This window comes from Oncorhynchus tshawytscha, linkage group LG08, assembly GCF_018296145.1.
Source record: "Oncorhynchus tshawytscha isolate Ot180627B linkage group LG08, Otsh_v2.0, whole genome shotgun sequence".
NCBI classification, from domain to species: Eukaryota; Metazoa; Chordata; class Actinopteri; order Salmoniformes; family Salmonidae; genus Oncorhynchus; species Oncorhynchus tshawytscha.
In genome coordinates, this window is record NC_056436.1 from 5,921,517 (window position 1) to 5,946,125 (window position 24,609).

Below are 24,609 nucleotides of genomic sequence, written 5' to 3' on the forward strand. Positions count from 1 at the left end.
GAGTTATTGCACACGAGCACTTCAGTGTGGGCGTTCCCTTACTGAAATATGCAAATACATGATAGAACCCACCAATAGGATCTCGATAACTCGTACTTGGGTCTGCCCACTATGATTCATTTGCTCACATTGGTAACGACAGGCCATGGTCTATCTTGGCTTAGTTATAACAAGTAATTGGTTTTGAACATATTTCTGGAGAGAAATTGTTGACCACTGTGATATTAGGGCTCCCGAGTGGCACAGCCGTCTAAGGCACTGCTCCTCAGTGCAAGCGGCATCACTACAGTCCCTGGTTCAAAACCAGGCTGTATCACATCCGGCCGTGGTTGGGAGTCCCATAGGACATTGCACAATTGGCCCAGCGTTGTCCAGGTTTTGCCGGGGTAGGCCGTCATTGTAAATAAGAATTTGTTCTGACTTGCCTAGTTAAATACAATAAAAATTAAAGCAGCACCCCTGGTAAGCTACTGCCGCCTCACTCTACCTGTGATTTGAGAAATGTTTGATAAGGTGCGAAAATGAAAAAAAAATTCTTCCTCAGTGTGCACTGTTACATTGCGAAAGACTGTGCGCTTCAAACTGTTTTCTTGAAATGATTTGTAAGTCATCTTCTCCATCTGTGGGTTTCCATTAGATAGCACAGGCAAAGTCAAAATGGCTATATCGTAAAAATGTAGGAAAATAAAAATGAGCTTTTTTGTTCTTAATTTAAGATTGTTATAACTTAGGCAGGGTTTATGACTTTGTGACTGTGGTAACTAGTGATGTCCCTATCTATTACATGAGTACCTGTTTTATTTTCCAGAAAACGTGTTATTGTCAGGTGTGTATTCGTGCGCCCAAATTCAGGACGGGTCTGAAGAGTGGCTGGCTTGACTGCAGTAATTTGAGAGACCCTACAATATGCACAAAATAAACTTGACAGAACCTTTTGTGAATAATAGGATAGTTATCTGTAAAAAATATATATATAAATAAATAAATAAATAAATCACTCATGGGGATAGTGCCAACACCCAAAGGTATCTCAACCACTGGTAATGGGGAGAGAAAGACAAAACACAAAGAGAACACAGATGTTACGAAACAGTGTCTCTCTTTATTCTGCCACACTGCAAATGGGAGTTATTTACATGGCATGCCGCATCAATACAGGAACTGTTTAAGGATCGATAACACTTAGAATCTGCTCCGGGAAAAGAGAGAGTTAAGGGTACCAACAAGAAAAATAAACAATTCTCTCTGTGATCCATGTAAATTCATTTTTAAATCATTTTTTTGTTGTTGTGTTTTTTTTTGTAGACTTTACAAAGTGCTGTCCAGTAGCCAGGCAGATAACGAGCCGGCCCTGCTGTCTGAGAAAGAGAACGGGTCAGCTGGAGAACGTGGTACTGCCCTCAACCTCTTAGGTCAGGGGAAAACCTAAATCATGTACGAAGAAAATACAGTCCGTGTCTGAAACAGGGGGGAAATCAAGATTCTCCCCAATAAATGTTGACAGTCCCAATAACCTCAAATCATGTCAATCTAAGTCTTACAAGACAGAGTTGGCCACAGTAAGAATCCACAACCCCTATGCCCTTGCAAAAGAACTGGACACCAAAAGAGTGAACTTCAGATCCGTATGAGGGAGAACCAACGTTAGATTTATTTATAAAAACTTAGAAATTACAAAAGAAAAATAACACAATTCCAAGTACAATTTTTACCACATAATAAAGAGAGAAAAAAAAAAGTAAAGGTGGACAACTGTCTTCTAAGAGAAAACTTTCGAGGGGAAAAAAAAACAAAAAAAGTTGTCTTCTCTTAATTATTATTTCCTATCGTTTTAAGATGGACAGCCTCTCTCACACACACACTCAAGCATACGGTCACACATCTCTCTCTCGCTCTCTCTCTCTCACACACACACACACACACACACACACACACACTCTCTTCCCTCAAACACACACTGGTGCCCTGGGGCAAATGGCCAACCAACATGCAGGTGGTTGACTGACTGATTGAGGTTTTAGGCCATTTGATCAGTCGTTGAAGCCCCTCATCTACTTCCTGTAGTTCTTTAGATCAAGCCCCTCCTCTTCTTGTAGTCCTCCAGGTTGAGAGACCTACGTGGAGCACCGTCCTTCACTGCCAGTGTGTTGGCGCTCACTGACAGAGACTTGGCTTCTGTCAGAAACACACCAGAGGAACAACATTAGTCTGACACATCTGTTGTTACAGGTGTAGGTGCCCCGAGACGCTGACCTCGAGTGAGTTTAGCATTTCCCTCACAAGTGGTTAAGGTCAGGACTTGGTGAGGGGAAGCTGATCCATTAGCTGGTCATAGCCGGCTTTTGGCCAATAAAAAAAGAAAGCAGATTTTAAAAAATGCCGCCAGCCAATCGTCTGGGAGGAGAAAGAAAAACATTGCGAAAGTCTTTATAGCCTATGAATTGATGTAAATCCATTTCACCAGTCATGCTTATCGGTCTATATGTTTATTTAGCAGAATCTATTGGAACTAACGTGTATATGCGTTAAGCATTTTATTTATTACATGCGCACAGGATACGGATACAGAGGCTTCTAGGAGACAGTGTGAGAGCTGCTGCTACAGGCAGTCTGGGTAATCAGCGGGAGGAGACACGGGTTGTGGATGAGGACAGAGACTTCTGGGAGACAGAAGTCTAACAGAAACCCCGATCTGCGCCTAGGGGGAGGAAAACCCCGATCTGCGCCTAGGGGGAAGAAAAACCCCGATCTGCGCCTAGGGGGAAGAAAAACCCCGATCTGTACCTAGGGGGGAACCCCTGATCTGTACCCAGGGGGGAACATACATGAGCCATGTCTAACGGTATTGTTAGTGCACATTGAACTACCCTCCTGGGGGCAGGGATCGAACTCACCACTTTGTGCATGTTACGTAGACATTTGAAACTGTCCGTCTCACCTGCGTTGGGAACCTGTAGGTCAATCTTGACGTCAAAGTCGTGGACTTTAAAGAGGTCCTCTGATAGGTCGCTGGTGTTCTTAGTAGGGTCGATGACTTTCAGAGCAGCCTGTCCTGCTCCCCTGCCCATCTCAAACTCCAAGTCCATCTCTTTGCCTGACCCTTCTCCGTACTTCTCATTGAGGTGTTGGAGGATAGCTGCATGGACTGAAGGGTCTCTGGCCTGTGAGAACACAAACACAAAACGTCAATACTGCAGACAGGCAAGTTATTCCGAATTTTAATACGTGTAGAAAACGCTTAAAGTTGCTTGTGGATACGTTATCATCTCAGCACTCGAACCCTCACCCTGGCTCTGGGACTGACTTTGTAGCCCTTACTACTGAGGTTGGCTACCCCCCCCCCCCAATCCCCTTTTAAATGTATAACTATATAAATGGAGCTTGGCTGATGCTTTAAGCTCACGAGTGGCGCAGCGGTCTAAGGCACTGCATCTCAGTGCTAGAGGTGTCACTACAGGCCCTGGTTCGATTCCAGGCTGTATCACAACCGGCCCATAGGGCTACACACAATTGGCCCAGAGTCGTCTGGGTTTGGCCGTCAATGTAAGTAAGAATTTGTTCTTAACAGACTTCCCTAATTAAATAAATCATTAAATAAAAATAATTTTAAAAGCTTTGGGCGGGACACAAGTTAATAGGCCGATGTGATTTATAGGATTTAAAAAATAAAATTAAAATCAGGATATTTTCTTCCTGCAAGTTGCAATGTTTTACATAGTGGCAGAATACCTGAATACCTGACCACTGTGACTGACCCAAACTTAAGGAAAGCTTTGACTATGTACCGACTCAGTGAGCATAACCTTGCTATTGAGAAAGGCCGCCGTAGGCAGACATGGCTCTCAAGAGAAGACAGGCTATGTGCTCACTGCCCACAAAATGAGGTGGAAACTGAGCTGCACTTCCTAACCTCCTGCCCAATGTATGACCATATTAGAGACATGTTTCCCTCAGATTACACAGATCCACAAAGAATTAGAAAACAATTTTGATGAACGCCCATATCTACTGGGTGAAATACCAGTGTGCCATCACAGCAGCAATGTGTGACCTGTTGCCACAAGAAAAGGGCAACCAGTGAAGAACAAACACCATTGTAAATACAACCCATATTTATGTTTATTTATTTTCCCTTTTGTACTTTAACTATTTGCACATCGTTACAAAACGGTACAGAGACAATTATATAACATTTGAAAATGTCTCTATTCTTTTGTAACTTTTGTGAGTGTAATGTTTACTTTTCATTTCACTTTTGTTTATTATCTATTTCACTTTTGTTTATTATCTATTTCACTTGCTTTGGCAATGTAAACATGTTTCCCAAGCCAATAAAGCCCTTTGAGTTGAATTGAGAGAGAGGATCTGAGACTTACGTTAGACACCATGGTGGAGAGAGAAAGAGAGAGGATCTGAGACTTACGTTAGACACCATGGTGGAGAGAGAAAGAGAGAGGATCTGAGACTTATGTTAGACACCATGGTGGAGAGAGAAAGAGAGAGGATCTGAGACTTACGTTAGACACCATGGTGGAGAGAGAAAGAGAGAGGATCTGAGACTTACGTTAGACACCATGGTGGAGAGAGAAGAGATCTGAGAGGATCTGAGACTGAGACTACGTTAGACACCATGGTGGAGAGAGAAAGAGAGAGGATCTGAGACTTACGTTATCTGGTGACTGAGACTTACGTTAGACACCATGGTGGAGAGAGAAAGAGAGAGGATCTGAGACTTACGTTAGACACCATGGTGGAGAGAGAAAGAGAGAGGATCTGAGACTTACGTTAGACACCATGGTGGAGAGAGAAAGAGAGAGGATCTGAGACTTACGTTAGACACCATGGTGGAGAGAGAAAGAGAGAGGATCTGAGACTTACGTTAGACACCATGGTGGAGAGAGAAAGAGAGAGGATCTGAGACTTACGTTAGACACCATGGTGGAGAGAGAAAGAGAGAGGATCTGAGACTTACGTTAGACACCATGGTGGAGAGAGAAAGAGAGAGGATCTGAGACTTACGTTAGACACCATGGTTGGTTTGCACTGCCGTCTAGTAAACGGGTCCATCTGCATCTTGGCATTCTGTCCCTCAGCCTGACAGAAATAGTATAAAATTATATATATAAAATAAATCACTTTTTTTTTTAACAAGAAATTAGTTTTGATAGGCTACAGTAGTTCAGATCTAATGACAAGAAAGAAAACTGCAAGTTCAGTGAATCACAAGGCTCATTTGAATTTCCTGCTGCGTAACAGTGATCAAATTAAGATATTATTATTATTATTATTATTATTATTATTATTATTATTACTACAGCTGTGGTATGGATACTTACCACTAGGGCTTTCTCAGACTCCACGATGTTCCAGCTACGATTCCTCTGGTTGATGTAGCTGGAGGAGATAGATGGACAGGCAGAGAGGTTTATATGGACAGAGAGATAGACCGAGAGATGCATAAAGAGATAGAGACTGTGAGAGCAAGAAAGAGGGGGAGAGAGAGACACAGCAACAGTTGGTAGCGCAGATATGGGCAACTTTGATCTGAACTCATCAATGGGGGGGCTGCAGAGGTTCGCTGGTCTATATATCCTGAAACAGCATTGTTAGCAGATAAACTTTGAGAACTCATCAAAGGGGGCTGCAGACTGGTCTATATATCCTGAAACAGCAGCAGTTGGAAAGATATGAGCAACTTTGATCTGTACTCATCAATGGGGGCTGCACAGCAGATATGGGCAACTTTGATCTGAACTCATCAATGGGGGCTGCAGAGGTTCGCTGGTCTATATATCCTGAAACAGCAACAGTTGGTAGCGCAGATATGGGCAACTTTGATCTGAACTCATCAATGGGGGGGGGCTGCAGAGGTTCGCTGGTCTATATATCCTGAAACAGCAACAGTTGGTAGCGCAGATATGGGCAACTTTGATCTGAACTCATCAATGGGGTGGGGGGCTGCAGAGGTTCGCTGGTCTATATATCCTGAAACAGCAACAGTTGTTAGCGCAGATATGGGCAACTTTGATAATTAATTTGCAGATTTGGTCTATATATCCTGAAACAGCATTGGTAGCTTCCCTGAACTTTGGGGGCCAGAGGTTCGGGATCATACACATTTTGTCATGGGATGGAGAGAAATGTTTTTCATTTGTTATCTGAGTGAGTGCGACTAACAAAATTAATGGGGGCCCACGGTCGGTCATTTGACAATATATCTAAGTTTAGATAGCTGGCCCGCTCGACTATGTAAAAAAATGTTTGCTGACACGGGCTACTTGAGTGCCTGTCAGTGACTGGCAACAGTTACTGACACCCCACCCCCCAAAAAAACTAAATCTGTATTTTATTTTTTTTTTGTCTTTTGAAATTGATTCTAAGGACGCCAGGGTTGTGGGTTTGTTTCCCACGGTGCACCTATTCGGGGAAAAGGTACACAAATGTATGTACTCACTACTGTAAGTCTCTGGATAAGAGAGTCTGCTAAATGACTCACTACTGTAAGTCTCTCTGGATCAGAGAGTCTGTTAAATGACTCTCTACTGTAAGTCTCTCTGGATCAGAGAGTCTGCTAAATGACTCACTACTGTAAGTCTCTCTGGATAAGAGAGTCTGCTAAATGACTCACTACTGTAAGTCTCTCTGGATAAGAGAGTCTGCTAAATGACTCACTACTGCAAGTCTCTCTGGATAAGAGAGTCTGCTAAATGACTCACTACTGCCAGTCTCTCTGGATAAGAGAGTCTGCTAAATGACTCACTACTGCCAGTCTCTCTGGATAAGAGAGTCTGCTAAATGACTCACTACTGCCAGTCTCTCTGGATAAGAGAGTCTGCTAAATGACTCACTACTGCCAGTCTCTCTGGATAAGAGAGTCTGCTAAATGACTCACTACTGCCAGTCTCTCTGGATCAGAGAGTCTGCTAAATGACTCACTACTGCCAGTCGCTCTGGATAAGAGAGTCTGCTAAATGACTCACTACTGCCAGTCTCTCTGGATAAGAGAGTCTGCTAAATGACTCACTACTGCAGTCTCTCTGGATCAGAGAGTCTGCTAAATGACTCAGTCAGTCGCTCTGGATAAGAGAGTCTGCTAAATGACTCACCGCTGCCAGTCGCTCTGGATAAGAGCGTCTGCTAAATGACTCACTACTGTCAGTCTCTCTGGATAAGAGCGTCTGCTAAATGACTCACTACTGTAAGTCTCTCTGGATAAGAGAGTCTGCTAAATGACTCACTACTGTCAGTCTCTCTGGATAAGAGCGTCTGCTAAATGACTCCCTACTGTCAGTCTCTCTGGATAAGAGAGTCTGCTAAATGACTCCCTACTGTCAGTCTCTCTGGATAAGAGAGTCTGCTAAATGACTCACTACTGTCAGTCTCTCTGGATAAGAGCGTCTGCTAAATGACTCACTACTGTAAGTCTCTCTGGATAAGAGAGTCTGCTAAATGACTCACTACTGCCAGTCTCTCTGGATAAGAGAGTCTGCTAAATGACTCACTACTGTAAGTCTCTCTGGATAAGAGAGTCTGCTAAATGACTCAAATGTAAAAAAGGTAGAAAAACAGTAAAACAGCAAACTATGAATCAGGTAAAGAACAACGTTATAACACCACCAACTGGGGGAAAGACAGCAGGCGAAGGAATGACAGCAGGCGAAGGAATGACAGCAGGCGAAGGAATGACAGCAGGCGAAGGAATGACAGCAGGCGAAGGAATGACAGCAGGCGAAGGAATGACAGCAGGCGAAGGGGGGAATGACAGCAGGCGAAGGGGGTGGGGGGAATGACAGCAGGCGAAGGGGGTGGGGAAAAGACAGCAGGCGAAGGGGGGGGGAATGACAGCAGGCGAAGGAATGACAGGGCGAAGGAATGACAGCAGGCGAAGGAATGACAGCAGGCGAAGGAATGACAGCAGGCGAAGGAATGACAGGAAGGAATGACAGCAGGCGAAGGGGGCGAAGGACAGCAGGCGAAGGAATGACAGCAGGCGAAGGAATGACAGCAGGCGAAGGGGGAATGACAGCAGGCGAAGGGGGGATGACAGCAGGCGAAGGGGGGATGACAGCAGGCGAAGGGGGGATGACAGCAGGCGAAGGGGGGGGAATGACAGCAGGCGAAGGGGGGAATGACAGCAGGCGAAGGGGGGAATGACAGCAGGCGAAGGGGGGAATGACAGCAGGCGAAGGGGGGAATGACAGCAGGCGAAGGGGGGAATGACAGCAGGCGAAGGGGGGAATGACAGCAGGCGAAGGGGGGAATGACAGCAGGCGAAGGGGGGAATGACAGCAGGCGAAGGGGGGAATGACAGCAGGCGAAGGGGGGAAATGACAGCAGGCGAAGGGGGGAATGACAGCAGGCGAAGGGGGGAATGACAGCAGGCGAAGGGGGGAATGACAGCAGGCGAAGGGGGGAATGACAGCAGGCGAAGGGGGAATGACAGCAGGCGAAGGGGGGGAATGACAGCAGGCGAAGGGGGAATGACAGCAGGCGAAGGGGGAATGACAGCAGGCGAAGGGGGGAATGACAGCAGGCGAAGGAATGACAGCAGGCGAAGGAATGACAGCAGGCAAAGGGGGGAATGACAGCAGGCGAAGGGGGGAATGACAGCAGGCGAAGGGGGAATGACAGCAGGCGAAGGGGGGAATGACAGCAGGCGAAGAAGGGGGGAATGACAGCAGGCGAAGGGGGAATGACAGCAGGCGAAGGGGGGAATGACAGCAGGCGGAGGGGGGATGACAGCAGGCGAAGGGGGGAATGACAGCAGGCGAAGGGGGGAATGACAGCAGGCGAAGGGGGGAATGACAGCAGGCGATGGGGGGAATGACAGCAGGCGAAGGGGGGAATGACAGCAGGCGAAGGGGGGAATGACAGCAGGCGAAGGGGGGAATGACAGCAGGCGAAGGGGGGAATGACAGCAGGCGAAGGGGGGAATGACAGCAGGCGAAGGGGGAATGACAGCAGGCGAAGGGGGGAATGACAGCAGGCGAAGGGGGGAATGACAGCAGGCGAAGGGGGAATGACAGCAGGCGAAGGGGGGAATGACAGCAGGCGAAGGGGGAATGACAGCAGACGAAGGGGGAATGACAGCAGACGAAGGGGGGAATGACAGCAGACGAAGGGGGGAATGACAGCAGACGAAGGGGGGAAGACAGGCGAAGGGGGAAGACAGGCGAAGGGGGAAGACAGGCGGGGGAAGACAGGCGAAGGGGGAAGACAGGCGAAGGGGGAAGACAGGCGATGGTCTCACCTGATGGCAGAGATGTTTTTGGTCCTCTGTCTGTCGAGATGCTCGGCCCTCTCCTCCAACTCATTCAGCTGGTCCTGGATCTCTTTGGCTCGGTCTCCTTCTCCACTCTCCTCTGCCATGGCCTGGAGGTGAGAACACACATTATAACGTGTATATACCAGCGGGGGCTCCTCAGAGGAGGAAGGGGAGGACCACACAGTAAATAGTAATACACACAGCAGTACACACAGCCGTATACACAGCAGTACACACAGCAGTACTGACAGCAGTACACAGTCGTACACACAGCAGTACACACAGCAATACACAGCAGTACATAGCAGTACACATAAGTATAAACAAGTACACATTAGTACACACCAGTACACGCAGTAGTACACAGCAGTACACACAGTAGTACACACAGCAGTACACAAGTATAAACAAGTACACATTAGTACACACCAGTACACGCAGTAGTACACAGCAGTACACACAGTAGCATACACAAGTATAAACAAGTACACACAAAGTAGTACACACAGCACGTAGCAGTACACACAGTAGTACACAGCAGTATGTAGTGGAAATGTCCTGTATTAACCAAATCATGAGAGCAAACCACACACAAGTCAGAGTTATCATAAAGTCCATCTTTAATTATATGAGCTCCATCACAACCCTGTGACTCTCAGATCAGTTCAGTGTCTATAAATGAATTCTCTGAGAGTGCTTACACATTGCAACTGAGATCCTTTATAGCAAAGACACATAGCCAGACAGCATTGGCCATAATTTATCGTTCAGCTTTGTCTCCGAAACTATGTTCTTATCTCGCTCTTAGTACCACTCAGGACCAAAAACAAAACCTCATCAACAGGCATAAATCAAATACACCCCTCCTGGACAAGATCACAGAGACTGGCACACAGACATTGTGGAGCCAAGAGATAATTGGTTCCCCCTCAATCATCCTTTAACATGGTTTAAAAGATGTGTTTACATATGAAGACAAGCTTGACCTCTCCCCTCTCTGCGGCCCAAGTAACTGACCCCAGGACAGATAAAGGATAACTACAAATGGCCACCACTATAGTACAACAAGATACATTCTAAATGAGAAGTAACTGACCCCAGGACAGAGAAAGGATAACTGCAAATGGCCACCACTATAGTACAACGAGATACATTCTAAATGAGAAGTAACTGACCCCAGGACAGATAAAGGATAACTGCAAATGGCCACCACTATAGTACAACGAGATACATTCTAAATGAGAAGTAACTCACAAGCATATAATGAAAATAAAACATCTTATCTATGTTACCCAACTATTCTGATTCATCCCCAACAAGTAGTACACACAACAGTACACACAGTAGCATACACAACTATAAACAAGTACACAGTCATACACAGCTAATGAAAAACAAACTTCCTGGGTTAAGAAACGTGTGTTAATCTACCTTATCTTTGAGTAGTGATGTTTTCTTCATGGCGTAGTTGGACGGGGCCTTTCGGAACCTGTCTTTCTCTTTTACAATCTGCGAATAAACAAATCAACAACTAAATCACATCTGGGTTGAAATTCAACATTATACACTAAGGGTTGGGAAGGATCGTTATTCCATCATGTAGTTTCTGTACCATCCCGGGGCATATGGTATTACCGGAAGTGCATCCTAACCCCCCAAAAAAATAACATTTGTAAATAAAATTATTATATATTTTTTTACCCACAAAACAATTTGACCTGGAAAATATAAAAAACTATCGGCCTATATCGAATCTTCCATTCCTCTCAAAAATTTTAGAGAAGGCTGTTGCTCAGCAACTCACTGCCTTCCTGAAGACAAACAATGTATACGAAATGCTTCAGTCTGGTTTTAGACCCCATCATAGCACTGAGACGGCACTTGTGAAGGTGGTAAATGACATTTTAATGGCATCGGACCGAGGCTCTGCATCTGTCCTCGTGCTCCTAGACCTTAGTGCCGCTTTTGATACCATCGATCACCACATTCTTTTGGAGAGATTGGAAACCCAAATTGGTCTAACACACTGGCCTGGTTTAATCTTATCTGTCGGAAAGATATCAGTTTGTCTCTGTGAATGGTTTGTCCTCTGACAAATCAACTGTAAATTTCGGTGTTCCTCAAGGTTCCGTTTTCCACTATTGTTCTCACTATATTTTTACCTCTTGGGGATGTTATTCAAAACATAATGTAAACTTTCACTGCTATGCGGATGACACACAGCTGTACATTTCAATGAAACATGGTGAAGCCCCAAAATTGCCCTCGCTAAAGCATGTGTTTCAGACATAAAAGTGGATGGCTGCAAATTTTCTACTATTAAACTCAGACAAAACAGAGATGCTTGTTCTAGGTCCCAAGAAACAAAGAGATATTCTGTTGAATCTGACAATTAATCTTAATGGTTGTACAGTCGTCTCAAATAAAACTGTGAAGGACCTCGGCGTTACTCTGGACCCTGATCTCTCTTTTGAAGAACATATCAAGACCATTTCAAGGACATCTTTTTCCATCTACGTAACATTGCAAAAATCAGAAACTTTCTGTCCAAAAATGATGCAGAAAAATTAATCCATGCTTTTGTCACTTCTAGGTTAGACTACTGCAATGCTCTATTTTCCGGCTACCCGGATAAAGCACTAAATAAACTTCAGTTAGTGCTAAATGGAACTAGAATCTGACTAGAACCAAAAATTTGATCATATTACTCCAGTGCTAGCCTCTCTACACTGGCTTCCTGTCAAAGCAAGGGCTGATTTCAAGGTTTTACTGCTAACCTACAAAGCATTACATGGGCTTGCTCCTACCTATCTCTCTGATTTGGTCCTGCCGTACATACCTAACGGCTAACAAGACTGGTCCTAATTGTCCCTAAATTTCTAAGCAAACAGCTGGAGGCAGGGCTTTCTCCTTAGAGCTCCATTTTTATGGAACACTGCCTACCCATGTCAGATAAATGGTCTCAACCTTCAAGTCTTTACTGAAGACTCATCTCTTCAGTGGGTCATATGATTGAGTGTAGTCTGGCCCAGGAGTGGGAAGGTGAAAAAGGCTCTGGAGCAACACCGCCCTTGCTGTCTCTGCCTGGCCGGCTCCCCTCTTTCCACTGGGATTCTCTGCCTCTAACCCTATTACAGGGGCTGGGTCACTGGCTTACTGGGGCTCTCTCATGCCGTCCCTGGAGGGGTGCGTCACCTGAGTGGGTTGATTCACTGTTGTGGTCATCCTGTCTGGGTTGGCGCCCCCCTAAATCTTTGTGGGCTAACAGCCTTGTCTCAGGATGGTAAGTTGGTGGTTGAAGATATCCCTCTAGTGGTGTGGGGGCTGTGCTTTGGCAAAGTGGGTGGGGTTATATCCTTCCTGTTTGGCCCTGTCCGGGGTGACCTCGGATGGGGCCACAGTGTCTCCTGACCCCTCCTGTCTCAGCCTCCATGGATGCACTAGTTTATGTGTTGGGGGCTGGGGTCAGTTTGTTATATCTGGAACTTCTCCTGTCCTATTGGTGTCCTGTGTGAATCTAATGGAATTCACTGGTCTTTCTTTCTCTTGAGGAATGGAACCCTGGACCTGAGCTGGACTACCTGAATGATGACTCACTTGCTGTCCCCAGTCCACCTGGCCATGCTGCTGTTCCAGTTTCAACCTGAGCCCTGGACCATGCCCCAGGACTACCTGACATGATGACTCCTTGCTGTCCCCAGTCCACCTGGCCATGCTGCTGCTCCAGTTTCAACTTCCACCTGACTGTGCTGCTGCTCCAGTTTCAACTGTTCTGCCTTTGATTAAATGCTGGTCATTTATGAACATTTGAACATCTTGGCCATGTTCTGTTATAATCTCCACCCGGCCAGACTGGCCACCCCACATAGCCTGGTTCCTCTTGGTTTCTTCCTAGGTTTTGGCCTTTCTAGGGAGTTTTTCCTAGCCACCGAACCTGCATTGCTTGCTGTTTGGGGTTTTGGGCTGGGTTTCTGTAAGCACTTTGGATATCAGCTGATGTCGAAGGGCTATATAAATAAATTTGATTTGATTTGAATTTAATGGATCTCGGGAGTAAACAGAACGTCTCTGCTGTAACCAACGAGTTTGATCATAGCTGGAGCCCTGAACACTGGTCCCTTTGATAAATGGAACACTGGTCCCTTTGATAAATGGAACACTGGTCCCTTTGATAAATGGAACACTGGTCCCTTTGATAAATGGAACACTGGTCCCTTTGATAAATGGAACACTGGTCCCTTTGATAAATGGAACACTGGTCCCTTTGATAAATGGAACACTGGTCCCTTTGATAAATGGAACACTGGTCCCTTTGATAAATGGAACACTGGTCCCTTTGATAAATGGAACACTGGTCCCTTTGATAAATGGAACACTGGTCCCTTTGATAAATGGAACACTGGTCCCTTTGATAAATGGAACACTGGTCCCTTTGATAAATGGAACACTGGTCCCTTTGATAAATGGAACACTGGTCCCTTTGATAAATGGAACACTGGTCCCTTTGATAAATGGAACACTGGTCCCTTTGATAAATGGAACACTGGTCCCTTTGATAAATGGAACACTGGTCCCTTTGATAAATGGAACACTGGTCCCTTTAATGTTTACATATATATGCTTTACTCATCTCATGTGTATATACTGTATTCTATTCTACTGTATTTTAGCCAATGCCACTCTGACATTGCTCGATCTAATATTCATATATTTCTTCATTCCATTCTTTTACTTAAGATGTGTGTGTATTGTTGTGAATTTCTAGACACTACTGCACTGTTGGAGCTAGGAACACAAGCAGAGTGCTGAAGTACATCAAAGTGTGTCTGTCCTCGGTTGCAACACTCGCTACAGAGTTCCAAACTGCCTCTGGAAGCAACGTCAGCACAAGAACTGTTTCGTAGGGAGCTTCATGAAATGGGTTTCCATGTTCAAGCAGCCGAGAACACAAGCCTAAGATCATCATGCGCAATGCCAAGCGTCGGCTGGAGGGGTGTATAGCTCGCCGCCATTGGACTCTGGAGCAGTGGAAACTCGTTCTCTGGAGTGATGAACCACACTTCAAATTCTGGCAGTCTGACGGACAAATCTGGGTTTGGCCAGGAGAACGCTATCTGCCCCAATGCACAGTGCCAACTGTAAAGTTTGGTGGAGGAGGAATAATGGTCTGGGGCTGTTTTTCATGGTTCAGGCCCCTTAGTTCCAGTGAAGGGAAATCTTAACGCTACAGCATATAATGACATTCTAGACGATTCTGTGCTTCCAACTTTGTGGCAACAGTTTGGGGAAGGCCCTTTCCTGTTTCAACATGACAATGCCCCCGTTTTCAAAGCGAGGTCCACACAGAAATGGTTTGTCGACATCGGTGTGGAAGAACTTGACTGGCCTGCACAGAGCCCTGACCTCAACCCTATCGAACACCTTTGGGATGAATTTGCCTAATCGCCCCAACATCAGTGCCCGATCTCACTAATGCCTGTGGCTGAATGGAGGCAAGTCCCCTCCCATCTAGTGGAAAGCCTTCCCAGAAGAATGGAGGCTGTTATAGCAGTAAAGGGGGGAGACCAACTCCATATTAATGCCCATGATTTTTGGAATGAGATGTTGGACGAGCAGGTGTCCACATACTTTTGGTCATGTAGTGTACTTACGTCCTCGATGTCTTTGTCGTTGAATTTGTAGTTACAAGCCTCTTTGATGGCCTGTTCCTTCTTATTGATCTCATCTAGAGTGGGAACCTGCATACTGGCTATGATCATCTGTAGACAGAGAGGAGACATATCAAACACCTTCAATACTCCACTAGACACTGCTCTACGACAGGCTGACGTAATCCTGACATAACATGGCATAACCCATTGAGGCTAACTAGCCATCTAACTAGCCATCCAACCAACCAGCCACCCAACCAACCAACCAGCCAGCCATCCAACCAACTAGCCATCCAACCACCTAACTAGCCATCCAACCAACTAGCCAGCCATCCAACCAGCCATCCAACCACCTAACTAGCCATCCAGCCAGCCACCGAACCAGCCACCGAACTAGTCATATAACTAGCCATCCAGCTAGCCACCTAACTAGCCAACCAACCAGCCACCTAACTAGTCATATAACTAGCCATCCAGCCAACCAGCCATCCACCTAACTAGCCATCCAACCAGCCAGCCACCTAACCAGCCAGCCACCTAACCAGCAACCTAACTAACCAGCCACCTAACTAACCATCTAACCAGCCACCTAACTAGCATCTAATTAGACATCTAACCAGCCATCTAACTAGCATCTAATTAGCCATCTAACTAACCAGCCACCTAACTAACCAGCCACCTAACTAGCATCTAATTAGCCATCTAACCAGCCACCTAACTAGCATCTAATTAGCCATCTAACCAGCCACCTAACTAACCAGCCACCTAACTAACCAGCCATCTAACTAGCCATCCAACCAACTAGCCAGCCAACCAACTAGCCAGCCAACCAACTAGCCAGCCAACCAACTAGCCAGCCATCCAACCACCTAACTAGCCATCCAGCCAGCCACCTAACCAGCCAGCCACCGAACCAGCCACCAAACTAGTCATATAACTAGCCATCCAGCTAGCCATCCAGCCAACCAGCCACCTAACTAGCCATACAACCAGCCAGCCACCTAACCAGCCAGCCACCTAACCAGCAACCTAACTAACCAGCCACCTAACTAACCAGCAACCTAACTAGCCATCTAACCAGCCACCTAACTAGCATCTAATTAGCCATCTAACCAGCCACCTAACTAGCATCTAATTAGCCATCTAACTTACCAGCCAACTAATTAACCAGCCACCTAATTAACCATCTAACCAGCATCTAATTAGCCATCTAACCAGCCACCTAACTAACCAGCCACCTAACTAACCAGCCATCTAACCAGCCATCTAACTAGCCATCCAACCAACTAGCCAGCCAACCAACTAGCCAGCCAACCAACTAGCCACCATCCAACCACCTAACTAGCCATCCAGCCAGCCACCTAACCAGCCAGCCACCGCCACCACCAAACTAACTAGCCATCCAGCTAGCCATCCAGCCACCAGCCACCTAACAACCAGCCAGCCACCTAACCAGCCAGCCACCTAACCAGCAACCTAACTAACCAGCCACCTAACTAACCAGCAACCTAACTAGCCATCTAACCAGCCACCTAACCATCTAACCATCTAACCAGACACCATCTAATTAGCCAACCAGACACCAGCCACCTAACCATCTAACCAGCATCACCATCTAACCAGCCACCTAGACACCATCTAACCAGCCACCAGACACCCAGCCACCTAACCCAGCCACCAGCCACCTAACCTAACCAACCAGACACCTAACCAACCAGACACCTAACCAACCAGACACCTAACCAACCAGACACCTAACCAACCAGACACCTAACCAACCAGACACCTAACCAACCAGACACCTAACCAACCAGACACCTAACCAACCAGACATCTAACCAACCAGACATCTAACCAACCAGACATCTAACCAACCAGACATCTAACCAACCAGACATCTAACCAACCAGACATCTAACCAACCAGACATCTAACCAGACATCTAACCAGACATCTAACTATCCACCTTAGATCCACATTCACTCTCGTTATTCAACTGGTCTGTTGTTTGAAGTCTTTGCCTCATCCAACCAGCACGCTCCCCACTGGCACTTCCTCAAGTCAACCATCCAACCAGCACTTCCTCAAGTCAACCATCCAATCAGCACGCTCCCACTGGCACTTCCTCAAGTCAACCATCCAATCAGCACGCTCCCACTGGCACTTCCTCAAGTCAACCATCCAACCAGCAATTCCTCAAGTCAACCATCCAATCAGCACGCTCCCACTGGCACTTCCTCAAGTCAACCATCCAATCAGCACGCTCCCACTGGCACTTCCTCAAGTCAACCATCCAATGAGCATTCTCCTCCTGCCACTTCAAGTCAACCATCCAATCAGCATGCTCCTCCAGTCAACTCACCGCCTCTTTCCACTTCATGAACTCGTTTTCTGTGAACTCCTGATTGGACACAAACTCCAGTCTGAAGACTCGGGTGTCACCACCATGCCTAGAGGAGAAATATGGGACAGAGCACAGAGAAACATTTAGTCGGCACAGAGAAACAGGCAGAGGAGGAGAGAAACAGACAGAGGAGGAGAGAAACAGGAGGAGGAGAGAAACAGGAGGAGGAGAGAAACAGGAGGAGGAGAGAAACAGGAGGAGAGAGAAACAGGAGGAGAGAAACAGGAGGAGGAGAAAACAGGAGGAGAGAAACAGAGGAGGAGAGAAGCAGGAGGAGAGAAGCAGGAGGAGAGAAGCAGGAGGAGAGAAACAGGAGGAGAGAAGCAGGAGGAGAGAAGCAGGAGGGAGAGGGGGGAGAGAAGCGGGCAGAGGGAGGAGGAGGCGAGAAACGGGCAGAGGGAAGAGGAGGCGAGAAACGGGCAGAGAGAGGAGGGAGGAGAGAAACGGGCAGAGGGAGGAGGGAGGGAGAGAAACGGGCAGAGGGAGGAGGGAGGCGAGAAACGGGCAGAGGGAGGAGGAGGCGAGAAACGGGCAGAGGGAAGAGGAGGCGAGAAACGGGCAGAGAGAGGAGGCGGGCAGAGAGAAGCGGGCAGAGGAAAGAGGAGGCGAGAAACGGGAAGAGGGAAACGGGCAGAGGAGGGAGAGGCAGAGGAGGAGAGAAACAGGCAGAGGAGGAGAGAAACAGGCAGAGGAGGAGAGAAACAGAGAGAGGAGAAGCCAAGGGTAGTAGCAGGTAAGAGCTGAGTAGTTTTACCGTAACTGTAGTCCTTTGTTCGTCCGGGTCGTTCCCAACTGGTACACTTTAGCCGTCTCTACCACGTCAACTATTTCAGCCACCTTATCACAGGGAATTACAAGAAATACTCATAATTGAACATAGCTAACTGAAAATCCAAATGAAACATATAGAAAAAGGTTTTGCCAAGGAACAATCTCCAAAGTTAAATAGGAATACGGACTCAGGCTGGTTTCCCTCAGACACAGAGTAAACCCTAGTCACTTTCAATGGGGATTCACCATTGAACTTTGATTATTTATTTTTTAAATAAAAAAATAATCATCTTAATCTGGGTCCAGGAAACTGCCCCAATAAATGCATCTGGTTACCCTGTAAACTGGTTTGCTACTACTGTTCCCGATGCCGATCCGTACGAAGCAGCCGCTGACGGTCTTCTGGAAGAACGGCATGTGACACCAGCGCTCCAGTTTGTGTCGGGACAGACGCACACGGTTCAGCTCGTCTGGTAGTGACACGGGTTGAGACTTTGGTGGCGTCTCCTCTTTCCTGGAACGCCACAAGACAGGAAACGGAAACGTTGGTCATGCAGAGAGGTGTTCAATTGTTGGTAAAAAAATAAAAAAAATAAAGTGTTTTCTTAACTCAAGAAAAACAACTTACAAGACCGAATGGAACCAACTGTCATATAGAGCTATGATCAAAACGTTACCTGACACTGAACTACTATCTACAGCTGAGACACAGTAGTACTATCAATTAAACCATTACCTACCTATCAATTAAACCATTATCGGTCTATCAATTAAACCATTATCTGTCTATCAATTAAACCATTACCTACCTATCAATTAAACCATTATCTGTCTATCAATTAAACCATTACCTACCTATCAATTAAACCATTATCTGTCTATCAATTAAACCATTATCTATCAATTAAACCATTATCTGTCTATCAATTAAACCATTACCTACCTATCAATTAAACCATTATCTGTCTATCAATTAAACCATTACCTACCTATCAATTAAACCATTATCTGTCTATCAATTAAACCATTACCTACCTATCAATTAAACCATTATCTGTCTATCAATTAAACCATTACCTACCTATCAATTAAACCATTATCTGTCTATCTACAGCTGAGACACAGTAGTACTATCAATTAAACAATTATCTGTCTATCTACAGCTGAGACACGGTAGTACTATCAATTAAACCATTATCTGTCTATCAATTAAACCATTATCTGTCTATCTACAGCTGAGACACAGTAGTACTATCAATTAAACAATTATCTGTCTGTCTACAGCTGAGACAGTAGTACTATCAATTCAACCATTATCTGTCTGTCTACAGCTGACACACACAGTAGTACTATCAATTAAACCATTATGTCTATCATTATCTGCAGAGGATAGATAGAAAGATACTCACTCTTCGTCTTCGGAATAAGATGAAGAGTGTGAACTGCGATCGCTCTTTACGGATGATTTGTCGTCGTCCTCCTCCTCTTCCTCCTCCTCCTCATCGTCCGAGTAAACCTCGCTGGTTTTCAGGGGCTGCCGTTTCGCCAGGAGCTCCGCTGTCCAAATCCATTGTTTTTTTTGTCATTTAGCAGACAAATCAAACTGTATTTAAAGTACATTTCACAAACACATTCTGTTCTCCCAACAGAGATCAAAGGTCTGCAACATTTCTTATTGGAGAAATATAGATAACACCTCCCTGTTTCACTTCCTCCCGTTGACCCAGTGCATAAATGCAAACTATTGACGACACGTATCGCTTGACGACAATGGAAATGCGAGGACAAACACTACACAGCCAACAGACCTGTCCTCGTTTTCTTTTTCTCTCTCTCCGCTTTCAGTTCCTCCATGGCCTGAGACTTTTTATCCAGCTTCTCATCCCGTTTAGTTCTCCTCTCCTTGTTGTGGGACATAACCTACAGGAGAACGCAGGCACAACGTACCTGTAAGGACTATGGAACACAATGTGGTGCGTTGTTGTTGTTTCTAAGACGAGGTTTGGGATTAGAGGATGAACTCACCACTTGCTGGTCCTGATGAGTTCTGTCTTCATGATGACCGCTGGACGATCTCTCCCTCTTCTTCTTCTGTTCTTCCTCGTGGTTCTTTTTCTTCTCCTCTTTCTCCTTCTTCTTCGCTGTTTTCAGCTTCTTTTTAATTTCAAATCTGTACAGAAAGATTGACAGGGTCAGCCGAACGGTGTTCTGGTATTCATTTCAATCACCTAAAACAGTTGAACAAAATCAACTGGTCTACTGATCAAGTATAACAGCCACAGGGATGTAAAACTCTATATCTTGGGTGTGCTATTCATTAACTTTTCTTGGAGATTCTTTATATGAACAAAATAACTAGAATAATGTTCACAAGCCAACAAGCTTCTGTACTCTGATGGCTCCAGACAGACAGTAACAACTCTCCTGGTGAACACACCCCTAGCTCTGTACTCTGATGGCTCCAGACAGTAACAACTCTCCTGGTGAACACACCCCTAGCTCTGTACTCTGATGGCTCCAGACAGTAACAACTCTCCTGGTGAACACACCCCTAGCTCTGTACTCTGATGGCTCCAGACAGTAACAACTCTCCTGGTGAACACACCCCTAGCTCTGTACTCTGATGGCTCCAGACAGTAACAACTCTCCTGGTGATCCTATTCTTACCTCCTCTTGAGCACCTCTCTCTTCTCTATCCTGTTGAAGAGCTCCTGCTCCCTCTCCTTCTCGGTCATCTGCTCCAGCCGAGCCCTGTCCTCCTCGTCTCCCATCAGGTCCTCTCCGTAGCCGTCCCTGAAGACATCGTCCTCCGACGAGGAGTCTGAGCTGGAGGCAGAGCTGTTGCTCTCGGAGTCAGACACCTCCCCTGGTGGAGGAGAACATTATATGGCGTTAGCATTGTTGTGGAGAGAGACGGCATAAAGGAGATCGTCTTTTAGACTGCATCTATATGAAGATACAGGGCCGTCTCCGCGACGATACAGGGCCGTCTCCGCGACGATACAGGGCCGTCTCCGCGGCCGCGACGATACAGGGCCGTCTCCGCGGCCGCGACGATACAGGGCCGTCTCCGCGGCGATACAGGGCCGTCTCCGCGGCCGCGACGATACAGGGCCGTCTCCGCGGCCGCGACGATACAGGGCCGTCTCCGCGGCCGCGACGATACAGTGGCATCACTGACTAATACATCTCTGTTGCAGTGCGTGTCAATTTTGTTTAATAGTAGCTATGTTTGTTGATGTTAACCAACAGGCCCGAAATGTTAACTACCAACAGCAGCATTATGATATTAATTAGCTGCTAACTAACTAGTATTACGACTTAACACCAAGCTAGCAAAGATAACTAGCTAGTTAGCAACTTCACTGCGGCAAGTTGGGTGATGTTAAATCTACGACTGGCATGTTTTTAATAGCACAACATGGTGTCTCTATGGCCACGAAGATACAGTGCCGTCTCTACGGCCACGGCGATACTGGGCCGTCTCTATAGCAACATATTTTGTCTGTGTTAAGGCACCTTTCGATACAAGAGTCAAAACAATTGTTGGTCACATTAAACAAAAGCAGCAATTAACCACTCTCGTGGGGTCTGTCTCAATTCGTCTTTATATGATTCCTTGCAACCTATCGCCTCACGTTCTTCTCAACCATATTGTAGGAGAAGATGGAAGATCTCTCCCCTCGGATCATCCTCTCCAATATGTTTTGAGAAGGAGCCAAGGACAGAGGATTCCAGAATGAGCCAGGACCTTCAGAGAACTTACTGTTGTTAGTGGAACCACTGACAGCTGCCACTCTCTTGGGTTACTTCCTGAAGTGTGGACTTGCACACTCCACACCATGGACGCAAAACAAATGTGATTGTTGTAAGCATGTTTATTTATTTATTTATGAACATTTATTTAACCAGGCAAGTCCGTTACGAACAAATTCTTATTTACAATGACGGCCTAGGAACAGTGGGTTAAGTGCCTTGTTCAGGGGCAAAACGACAGATTTTTACCTTGTCGTCAGCTCGGGGATTCGAACTAGCAACCTTTTGGCCCAACGCTCTAACCACTAGGCTACCCTGCCGCCCTGCTGGAGGGAGTTTCCACTATTAAATCCACAAGAGGGCGTATGCAAGTTCACACGTCGTAAGAAAGGGTGTAGAATCGGGCTGCAAAAAAAAGAACATGTAAACGTACCCTCCTCGGGGGCGGAGCTGTCAGCTGAACTGTCTCCCCCAGAACTCCCGGACGACGCAGCTTTATGTGCCTTCTTCTTCGCTGCCTCTTTCTTCTTCTCGGTTGCCGTCGGTTTCCCTGGCTTGACCTTCTTCTTGACTTTAGGACCACCGGCGGTCCACTACGTGAAAACAACACACACACAAAAACAAACAGAAAAGAGAACATTGTTATGTGAAGCATCAAAAGGACGGTAATGAAAGTATGTTAACAAATACAGTGTCTCTTTCATGCCACTACCGTAAGGGCTGATTTCCTGTACACAGATTAAGCCTAGTCTGGGATTAAGAAGTTATTTCAAAGGTGACCCTACATTGGGCATGCTTCTTAGTCCGGGAAAACAGCCCTAAGAAGATCAAACAATACGGAGTGAGGACGTTACTGTGACATACTTCATCATCACTGTCTGATGTCTCTGAGTCTGATGAGGCTGCAGGCTTGCTGACTGGCTGGTCATCCTGCTGGTCGTCCTGCTGGTCATCGGAGTCCACCCTCTTCCTCTTGGTGGCCAGAGACAGGAGCTCCTGGGGGCCACAGAGTGAGAGAGACAAAAACAAAGGTGAGTTTAAAGCACGCGTGAGTGAACTTACAGTGATGGGGAAACAGAGGCCAAAGTTGAGGAGCACATATCATGTTACGATACAGATATTATTCGATATTCTGAATACAAAAAAAAAAGGCACAATGGTGGAGGAACTGACATCTTGTAACAACATAGATCAATAGTTAATATGAATAGATTTTTACAGGATGAATGCTGCACGGTTTGCTCTGGGGACAGCGGATGTGTAAAAGTAACATTTCAGTTGACTGACAATCACCTTTACAGCATATTTACAGTGGTTTAAGCATGTTAGAAAACATTAAGGTACTGTAGTAGTCAGTGATTCATAGTTTGTCAATTAACTCTGATGTTGTCGTCTTTCATTTTATAGTTGTGCAACTTAACTTATTCTATTTCGATATGGTGCTGTGTAAATAACTAAATGAGACATCACTGACTAATTAATACATCTCTGTTGCAATGCGTGTACAATTTTGTTTAATAGTAGCTATGTTTGTTGATGTTAACCAACAGGCCCGAAATGTTAACTACCAACAGCAGCATTATGATATTAATTAGCTGCTAACTAACTAGTATTGCGACTTAACACCAAGCTAGCAAAGATAACTAGCTAGTTAGCAACTTCACTGCGGCAAGTTACGTGATGTTAAATCTACGACTGGCATGTTTTTAATAGCACAACATGGTGTGTAAATTAAGTAACATGTTATCTCTGAACACATTCCTCCCGAAGCTAACTTTAGCTTATGGTTAAGCTAACTAGCTAACTGTTTTGATCAACACCAAAATATAGAACTTTAGCAGCGTCCATTACGTCTTGCATGATATAGAAATGTTATAAATCCGCAGGTCAGTGTATTTATTTCATGACTAAATGATTAAAAATGCGTTTAGATGAATGTTTCCACGTGATATTATACTGGGATTGAAATAACGCCTGTAAAAACTTCAGGCCTTTACGGCGCGGTGTTTTCCTCCAAACTCAAGACACAGCATGCTAACATGCTAACATGCTAACCCCCTCACACTGTTCTTATCCAGTTGTCAAAACACGCCACTGCCTACTAAAGTAGCAGGAAAACAAAATGAACAATGCAGACAAGGTGCAAAAACTCACCTGATCTAAATTATCATCACTGGCGCTGTCTTCAGAGTCAGAGTCGATAACGACTCGACCTTTCCGTTTCTTTACATTCACCATGATTTAGCCAGTGGAGGAGCTCGGCTACCTCTGTGTGTTGTTGAAGACGAGAGAAACGGCGGGTAGCTAAAGTAGTTTTAGCACCGACAGACCCTGAACTGGTCCTGAGACACACACACATACACACACATACACACACAAAGGCGCTATAGTATCACTGAGCATGCGCAACAACAAACAAACAAACAAACAAACAAACAAACAAAAACCAAGTGGAACTGAAAATAAGCAGCGGTGTGTTTTCAGGGACGACGTTAAAATCTACACGGACCACAAAACCTTGGATATGGGAACTAGATGTTATTTATTTTATGAATGTATACATGTAGGTCGCAATTGTAAATGAGAACTTGTTCTCAACTTGCCTACCTGGTTAAATAAAGGTAAAATAAATAAATAAATAAAATGTATAAGTCTGTTAGAGCTCACTGATCACTGCACCTGTGCTTAGCTCATCTGTAAATAGTCCATCCAACTCCCTCATCCCCATACTGTATTTATTTATTTATTTATTTTGCTCCTTT

The 24,609-nt window shown here is 45.6% G+C and overlaps 1 protein-coding gene across 1 annotated transcript; it reads right to left on the reverse strand.

Annotated features, from left to right (window-relative positions):
- Positions 1-1,628: 1,628 nt before the first annotated feature.
- Positions 1,629-24,316, reverse strand: LOC112236401 (RNA polymerase-associated protein RTF1 homolog). The gene is made up of 17 exons (XM_042325119.1): positions 24,002-24,316; positions 22,712-22,843; positions 22,281-22,440; positions 20,759-20,957; positions 20,117-20,261; positions 19,900-20,011; positions 19,501-19,648; positions 18,428-18,605; positions 18,075-18,157; positions 17,279-17,366; positions 14,917-15,024; positions 10,697-10,774; positions 9,251-9,372; positions 5,337-5,394; positions 5,020-5,094; positions 2,939-3,161; positions 1,629-2,175 (listed from the first exon to the last, which is right to left on the reverse strand). Exons 1-17 carry the CDS (start codon positions 24,083-24,085, stop codon positions 2,069-2,071), a joined length of 2,100 nt encoding a protein of 699 aa, XP_042181053.1. The 5' UTR covers positions 24,086-24,316; the 3' UTR covers positions 1,629-2,068.
- Between the last annotated feature and the right edge of the window lie 293 nt (positions 24,317-24,609).

What these genes read in the sequence shown, in the direction of transcription:
- LOC112236401 (XM_042325119.1), bottom strand. Translation starts at nt 24,085, where the DNA reads ATGGTGAATGTAAAGAAACGGAAAGGTCGAGTCGTTATCGACTCTGAC. An exon ending in AGAGAGGTGCTCAAGAGGAG is followed by an intron (nt 20,262 to 20,758) that starts GTAAGAATAGGA and finishes CTTTCTGTACAG; the next exon opens with ATTTGAAATTAAAAAGAAGC. An exon ending in ACGACAAAGACATCGAGGAC is followed by an intron (nt 10,775 to 14,916) that starts GTAAGTACACTA and finishes GTTTATTCGCAG; the next exon opens with ATTGTAAAAGAGAAAGACAG.